General features: G+C 42.1%; 1 protein-coding gene across 1 annotated transcript; it reads right to left on the bottom strand.

The window, feature by feature from the left end:
- Window positions 1–2,043: 2,043 nt before the first annotated feature.
- Window positions 2,044–6,336, bottom strand: LOC126980864 (leucine-rich repeat-containing protein 58-like). Its single transcript, XM_050831193.1, has 4 exons — window positions 5,230–6,336; window positions 4,838–5,054; window positions 4,251–4,452; window positions 2,044–3,776 (listed from the first exon to the last, which is right to left on the bottom strand). Exons 1-4 carry the CDS (start codon window positions 5,883–5,885, stop codon window positions 3,583–3,585), a joined length of 1,269 nt encoding a protein of 422 aa, XP_050687150.1. The 5' UTR covers window positions 5,886–6,336; the 3' UTR covers window positions 2,044–3,582.
- Between the last annotated feature and the right edge of the window lie 2,021 nt (window positions 6,337–8,357).

The following is an 8,357-nucleotide window of genomic DNA, read 5'->3' as shown; positions in this document are numbered from 1 at the left end:
CCCATAGTGTTTTTGGTTCGTTATTCAAGGGATCTGAGTGTGTGAGTGCGTTAGTGCAATTATTCATCAGAGTTTTCCAGAACCATATAATCTGTCTGTTATAATGTCTATATAGCTGGCAATGCTTCCTCTGCCTGGACCCAAAACGTTTAGGCTACACAGCTGTGTCTTCCTGTACCTGCAGATGTGTTAAAAGTTGTACAATCACACAATCTATAGCCTGGGGGTTGGGATGGTAGGTTCCTCCCTTCTCCTTCATTGTATACCTTCAATAAACTATATAATCATGAACTGAACTATCACAAAAACACTCCCTTCAATCATTCATTCACAGTAACTTCCCTTTTCCATTGAACTGTATTTCTGAATTCTTATATGAAGATTAGTACAAGCTATATATTTCATTTACTTTATATATCAGTTTAGTGTATTACTTTTCCCCCAAATGACAATGGAAACAACAAATCACCTTTGCTCTTTTTATTAAACGAGATGCGAACTGCAAGAGAAAGAAGACCTGCTTGACCTGCTGGCTGAATGCATGACTCAGGCGCCTCGTGTCTGACTAAATCATGCAAATCAGTTAAGTTTTGAGGCTGGACATTCGGGGCCCTTCCCACCTCTGGCTGATATTTGCATAGAAGCAGCTGAACGATAAGAAATGGCATCCCAAATCCATATCAGTTACATTGGGTCTTCCTTGCATCATCTGCCTGGTGCTGCATGCAAAATTCTTCCCTTTGCCTCGCGCTGCTATGAAACACTTAGGTACATGTTTCCAAATTAGATGACAGGGAGTTTGTGATCCTCATTCTCAAAGGAACCAACACTTCATCCCATCCTCTTGGCATTGTATGACATCAATGTAAACTTGTTCAACTCAGCTTCCTTAACTGGCAGTGATAAGCAGGCTCTAATCTAGCTGTGTTTGCATACCTGAGCGGGTTAGCAGCAAATTAATCTTCAATAAATTTATCTTATAAAATATGAAGTTGGAAACTGTATTCTCAAACTTCCTAACTGCCACTCTCAGACACTTGCCTCTCAGCCTGTTAATAAACAAAACTTCTAGAGACAGTGCTCGTGATGGAAGGCTTAAATATAAACTATTATTGAATAATTATTGTGATATAACAACCTTGTTTTTAGACACTCGTTTTTCCAGTCTGATGCTCCACTGACAAGTGTTTCATGTTAACACTGGGATGACTCTGGCAGGGAAAGCCAGTCCAAAGCTCTTGTTGTTTACTCCCCAACCACCTGGTGCACTCTTGAGTCATCCAAGATGGTCCCACACAGCTCAGTGCTTCTAAAGAATACAAAACTACTACAGCTAGAGCTTAGTTACTCATTGCACACACACTATCCAGCTTTGACTTGTAGCGGGTCCAGCAGGTAGTAATCAGCCTCACTAGGGAGCCCATTACAGGAGGGACACATCCTAAGATATGGCACTGAAGGCAAGTACCCAAGACACATATGGAGTTGGCCTCATCCCTGCAATGGTGATGTCAGACTGAGGGGGAAGTGTTTCCATCCAGCAGCCTTCAGGCACTGCTTACACTAACCTCTTGAGTGTGCTACTGACCTGTCTAAAAGCCAAAAAAGGCATCACAGCCATATTTAAAATTTTGTCCTGGAAAACGATAACAACTTATGGCACATCTGATACCACTGTATTCCAGAGATCAAGCAAGATTGAAACCTATGCACACACACACACAAAATGATGGAACTGCAGAAATACATTCCACATTCCTCTCCCACTGATTTCATGAAGCAGAGCCTGACAGTTTGACACAAGATCGCTGAACCTCACCCTCGCCTAGACCTGACCTAAACACACTCACATCAGATGATTTGGTCTCTAGCCTGTCATCAGCCCGGCTCCACCTTCCACACTCCTTGGCTGGCATCACACACACACACACACACACACACACACACACACACACACACACACTGCCTCTGCCATAATGCATGTCTCATCTCCACAGCACACTCTGGCCTTAAATTTGTACGTAGGTAGTAACACGCATTGCCTGAAGTAAACTTTGGATTGCATTTTGCACAAATATGGTAACAGATATAAAAATATAGTATTCAAAGAGCAACAATTTTGTGGTAAGACTTGTCGTGGTGCAAGTCTATATATCAATGGAGGGAAAATAACTGCTACAGGTAAAACCAATTATATCCTCAACAAGGTATCACAGGTAAGCTACAGAAAGTCCTCTGTAAAGAATTATAAAAGCTTCTACTATATAAAGAACTCTAGAAAAGCATGTATAGTCAAACCACTCATTAATTTGATGCCACTAAAATACGTGACTGAGCCTTTCCAAGCCCGCTGTTGCTCCCTTGTTACAGTCCGTCACATCACAGTGTTGAGATTATATAACATATCTAACCACAACCTTGAAAGCATAATACACAGGAATTTAATGGCAGAAAAGCTAGGAAAATTCGGTGTTGCTTTCAATCAAGTACTGGAATTTTTAAAGTATGGGAATTTTCAAGTTCTCGTAGAGTATTTACAGATAAATACTTGACACGGTAGAGTATTTAGAGGGTACGTACTTAGTGGAAATGTGAGATTATTGCGTGTTGGGTATTTTGTCATGGCATGGATGAGAAAGAGAGGGCTTTTTTTTATATTTTTCTTTATGCCCTTGAACTGTCTCCTTAGCTGTAAAAAAAATAAAAATAAACAAAATAAAAATAACACAGTGAGTACAAGGAGGTGAAGAACAATACAATGGCAGGAAAGGATTATGACAAGGATGAAAAAAAATGTTTGTGAAGGTAAATATTAAGTTATGGAGAAGGGCATAAAGTGGGTAGAAGGTGACCAGCTAAATGGAGTGATAGGCTCAAGCAAAGTAGATAGGAAGTATACATAGGTAGGGAGATAGTGGCGAACTGCTTTTGTTCTCTAAATTAACCTTGGACGATCATGTCTGTGGGTTGTTAATATACTTCTTTGATCACCACCTTCCACTTATGAGCTAAGGTGTTAAGTGGTATTGGTATGGCATGATATGGGAAAGCATTATCCTCTAAACTACTCTCAGGACCATAACAAGGGAACACAGCTACCAGTGGAGGGCTGCCCATTATTGTCTGCATGAGCCACACCACACAAGGACCTCAGCCACCTCACCATGGACAGTACAAGGCACGCTAAGACTCCTTCAAGCAGGAAATAACATCCCACTCCTTGGTCACACTTATAGGTTTAGTTTACATGGAAGTTATGGCACATGGAGTTAAGACTTCTCATTACCTGAGTGACAAACTAATGGAGTAAAATACTGCCATATCTATTTTGGTAAGTTTTTAAAACCCTCCAATATAGTGTCACAGCAGTCGTCACCCCTTGCCTTGCTCCATACACTGTTTGACAGCTTGAAGGGCTAAGTGACGGTGATGAGACTGCGCCTTATTAGCTTAACATTTATATGCGGTGAGTGCTTGAGTCCTGCATGGTGTGACTCATTCTTGAATACACTTTGGCTTTGGCTCTGAAGGTCAGCTGAGCAAAGACAGAGATGATCTGAGTGCTGACCAGCTGGCTGAGGCTTATCCAAGCAGCACCCGCTTCATCCTGGCCGACGGCTCATCCTCTTCGCTGTCTGACTCTGACAGAGCGCGGTAATAGTCTGGGGTCTTGGAGGAGCAGCGGGAGGAGCAGAGGTAGTGCATCAGTGGCACGCGGTACATCCCGCAGAAGTCGACAAACTTGATGTGCTCAACACAGGACGTGAAATACATGCCTGCAAGGAGGGAGAGGATTTGTCAGTGGTTTTATAAGAAAGCTGGGCAGGAGCACGTCCCAGCTGTAGGGAAGAAAGTTTTTGTGGTACGTTAGGTGAGAGAATGTTCCACATGGAGGAGACAGAGAAGCTATGCATTCCTAATAACTAGTCTTTCAAACATGCTCAGAGAAAATAATTAACAAATCCATTTACTAAACTGAGAACAGATTTGAGAAGCACAAACTATCCATCAGAAAGAGCTAAATAGAGGGATTCAAGCTCTCAAAACAAGCTTCTATGACATAATTTAATCATGGCAATACTGCACTCTAAAATATCCAAAAGGAAAGATTGTATAAACATTTGTAACATACTGACTTCAATTCAAATAGTGGCTTGCTTCACTAATATTTGAGGCTGATACAGGTACTACTTGGTTAGGTTCTGAGTAACTTTGGCATTAAAACACAACAAACATCTTCCTCCTCTCACCTTTGCATTGAGGGTTGACGCATCTCTGGCCATGGGAGAGGTAGCCAACAAGGTTTCTCGGCAGGTCTCTGCTGGTGTATTCGACTCTCTTGAGCTTGATGACTCGGGCAGCAAGCTCCAGGAGGCTGGGAGGGTTGTACATCAGCTCCCTTGCACATGAGTTGACAAACCTTGTGACGAGAGGATTGTCGCGCAGACTCAACTGTGGACAGTGGACACATGATGTCATGATGTGGCATGTGGAGTTATCCATGAACATGAAGGTATGAAAATAATATTAAAAGTTATATATAAATATGAAAAAAGTATGCATGAATATGAATGATTTATGATACATGTGAAAAGTTATGCTTGAATATGAATGCTATACAGTACATGAATGAAAAAAAATTATGCATGAATAAGATCGAGAAATGAAAACGTTTGTTTGTGCAATATGTTGCTCCTATAAACAAAATCAGAAAATGCCAAAAGTGAATACTGTAAAACAAACTTAGTTCTACAGATGTTGTGTAAGTTTAAGTCATAAGAGGGAGGAAACATATGAGAAGAATAGCCCCCCAAACAGATGCTCCCAGGCAGCTTACCTCCATGAGTCCCCTGAGCTTGACAAGCCCCACAGGAAGGCAGCAGAGGTTGTTCTTGTGGAGGAGGAGGGAGCGAAGGCGGGTGAGGCTGGAGATGACCCTGGGCAGCCGGCGCAGGCGGTTGTCACAGAGGATGAGGGCGCCAAGTTGGTGGAGCTCACCCAGCTCGTCAGGGACTGTCTCCAGCTGATTGCCTCCAAGGTGCAGGACTTGAAGGCTGCAAGAAATGGAGCCTTATAACCACAATGCCCACTGTTACCACTCTCAAAGGCACCTTAAATAGCATCTACTCAACCTCCCAATCACTTTGTATAACAGGCGTTTAGCATTTTTTTACTATCAAGGAAAGGTAATTTTATCTAAGAGAACAAACAAATGCTCATACACCTTACCTCTGCAGTGCCTTGATCTCTGGCAGAATCTCCGTGATCTGGTTCCCTCCGAGGTAGAGGTAGCGAAGGCTCACCGCCTCACACAGCTGAGAGGGGAAGAGCGTCAGCTTGTTGCCGCTAAGATTCAGTTCCCTGAGTCTAGTGAGCGTACTGAGCTCCTTGGGCAGCCCGTCGTCCCCGAGGTTATTGTTCTGAAGGTACACCGTCTGCAGCTCCGGGAGTTGCAGGAGGAAGTCGTTGACGTGGGTGAGGTTGTTGTTGGAGAGGTCGAGGCTCACCAAGCTGGAGAACCTGGTGATCTCAAAGGGCAGGGTCAGCAGCATGTTGTGTTGCAGCAGCAGCTTCCTGGTCACTGTGTCGTAGGTAGCGTCTGCTAACCGGTCCTCATCCCCCTCGCCATGCTCTCCACTTCCTCCTCCTCCTCCTCCCCCTCCTCCTGACTCTCCTTCATTGCTGGCACCTTTCCTCCGGCTGGTCTTGGAGGAGGTGTTCTGCAGGGCACACCTCTGCTGCATGTGCTGTTCACGGATGCTGTTCCTGAGGTGCACCACTAAGGAGTCTGTGTCCAGCATCAAATAGGAGAAGTCCAGGCTGGAGGTCTCCGCTGTGTTCTCGCTGTCTGAGCTCTCCGAGGAGTAGTACATGTAGGCTGCCATGGTGGGGGTGGAGATATAGTGGTGGTGCTGGTGATGTGGGTGGTGGTGAAACAGGAGGCTAGTGACAGGTGGTGATATAATGAGAGGCCCTTGGTCACATACACTGAAGGCGATGGTGGTCTTGTAACAGGAGACGTTACATAAACTTGACAGGTTCTCCGTTACACACACTGAAGGTGATGATGATGATAGTGATTGTGGAGAAACAGAACGATGAAATAACGAGAGAAGTTCTTCGTTACACTATTAACACAGAAAGAGAGGATCTATAACCACCAAGGGACAGCGGGAGGGATCGAGAAGGCTGGTAATAGCTGGCTTGTAGTGACTTAAAACACACAATGGGAGACAAAAAGCAACACAGAGAGAGAGACAGGAGGAGCACAGGCCACAGACAGCACCAGCCTCGCCACAGTGACAGACAGACGGGCAGACAGACGAGCCCTCAGACTCCCCTCTTGGCAACTGTCCTGTGTTCTTGCCAAGGTGTCTCAAGGCCATCAAGGGAGCCGTGTGCAACTACTATCAGGCTGCCATTTATCTCCTCCCCCTTTATCATGGTGCCTGGTTGATGAGACTGCTTGATTAGTGTGGTTTTGAGGTGTGTTTGGTGAGGGTTTTGTTAATGGGGGATGGTTTTAATATGGGTGGAAGTGGAAGCCGGAGTCATGTCCAGCCCACGTGACACGGTGTAAACATCATCTTGTGTTCACGTGATCAAATTTTTTTTTTTATTATTATTTCCAATGTCATGCAGGCTCTTCTTAATTAGGATGCAAAGGCCATGAGGAGACATACACTGGTTAGGCATGGTCAGTGTCCTAATTTTCCTTCACCTATAAATAGCTGCTTTTTCTTCTTGTTAATTCTTCTTGTTATAACTTTTCCACTCATCATTTTCCTTATCATTTATTATTTCTAAAGTGTCATGCACCCTCAGGACTAACTAGGATACAAGGACCAGCAGACATTTCAACTTAGGCTACAGGTTATATAATTAGCTATTTCTTCTCGTTCTATAGCTTATACCACTCATATATCAATTTCCTTATTATATCATTCATTATTTATAGTGCCATATAGCCTCAGACTTTATAATTAGGATGCAAGGACCACCAAGAATTACACTCGATCATGCACAGGTTATATACCAAAATAAAATAAAAGGGTTATATATATAATTAGACGATCATTGTCTTAATTTCGTTTCACCTGCTTTTTCTTCTTCTCATTCTTCTTCTCTCATTCTTATTTTTTCCCCTTACATATGGAGCAAATCATATAATCCACAGATCAGAATTAAGATATTATTCTACCATATTGTATCTTTTTAGTTTCACGGTGCTACTTACACATGTATTAATAGTTGTATAATCACACATTGTCCTGCCTGGGGGTTGGGATGGCATGTTCCTCCCTTAATCTCACTTGTTGTTTACCTGCAAGAATAAACTATCAGTCAATCAATCATGTTTTACAAAGTCTACGGCATGTCTCTCATTATTAATTTAAGGGCTAGCTCACCACAGTTTAATTATTGTTCCTTCACCCCTGTTATCTCAGCATGACGGGCTCTAGTTATGGCGGGTAACTGATATAATAATTTTTGCCTTATCATCATCATTAATAGTACCTTAAGATAGATTACGAACAGCATGAGTCATGAAAAGGGAATAGCCAGACATGGAAGGATAGATATAGACATAGACAGAGATAGACAGCCATATCAAACGGAATATATAGAGGTCGAGACATCAAATTACATAATAGCTAAAGAAATGAATAGAAATTAAAGGAAATTTAAGAGACATTAAAAGACACGGACAGACAACAAAAGACATTCAGACAAAAATAAAATAATAGACAGATATAAAAGGAAATAGACGCTAAATATAATAGACAGATAGCGTAAGAAATAGACAAACATCAAACGAAATAGACAAACATCACACGAAATAGACAAACATCACACGAAATAGACAAACACCAAACGAAATAGACAAACATCACACGAAATAGACAAACATCACACGAAATAGACAAACACCAAACGAAATAGACAAACATCAAACGAAATAGACAAACACCAAACGAAATAGACAAACACCAAACGAAATAGACAAACATCACACGAAATAGACAAACATCACACGAAATAGACAAACATCACACGAAATAGACAAACATCACACGAAATAGACAAACACCAAACGAAATAGACAAACATCAAACGAAATAGACAAACATCACACGAAATAGACAAACATCACACGAAATAGACAAACATCAAACGAAATAGACAAACATCACACGAAATAGACAAACACCAAACGAAATAGACAAACACCAAACGAAATAGACAAACACCAAACGAAATAGACAAACATCACACGAAATAGACAAACACCAAACGAAATAGACAAACATCACACGAAATAGACAAACATCACACGAAATAGACAAACATCACAC

This window comes from Eriocheir sinensis, chromosome 45 (genome assembly GCF_024679095.1).
Source record: "Eriocheir sinensis breed Jianghai 21 chromosome 45, ASM2467909v1, whole genome shotgun sequence".
In the NCBI taxonomy this organism is placed as follows: Eukaryota; Metazoa; Arthropoda; class Malacostraca; order Decapoda; family Varunidae; genus Eriocheir; species Eriocheir sinensis.
This window is presented reverse-complemented; position numbering and strand designations above follow the sequence as displayed.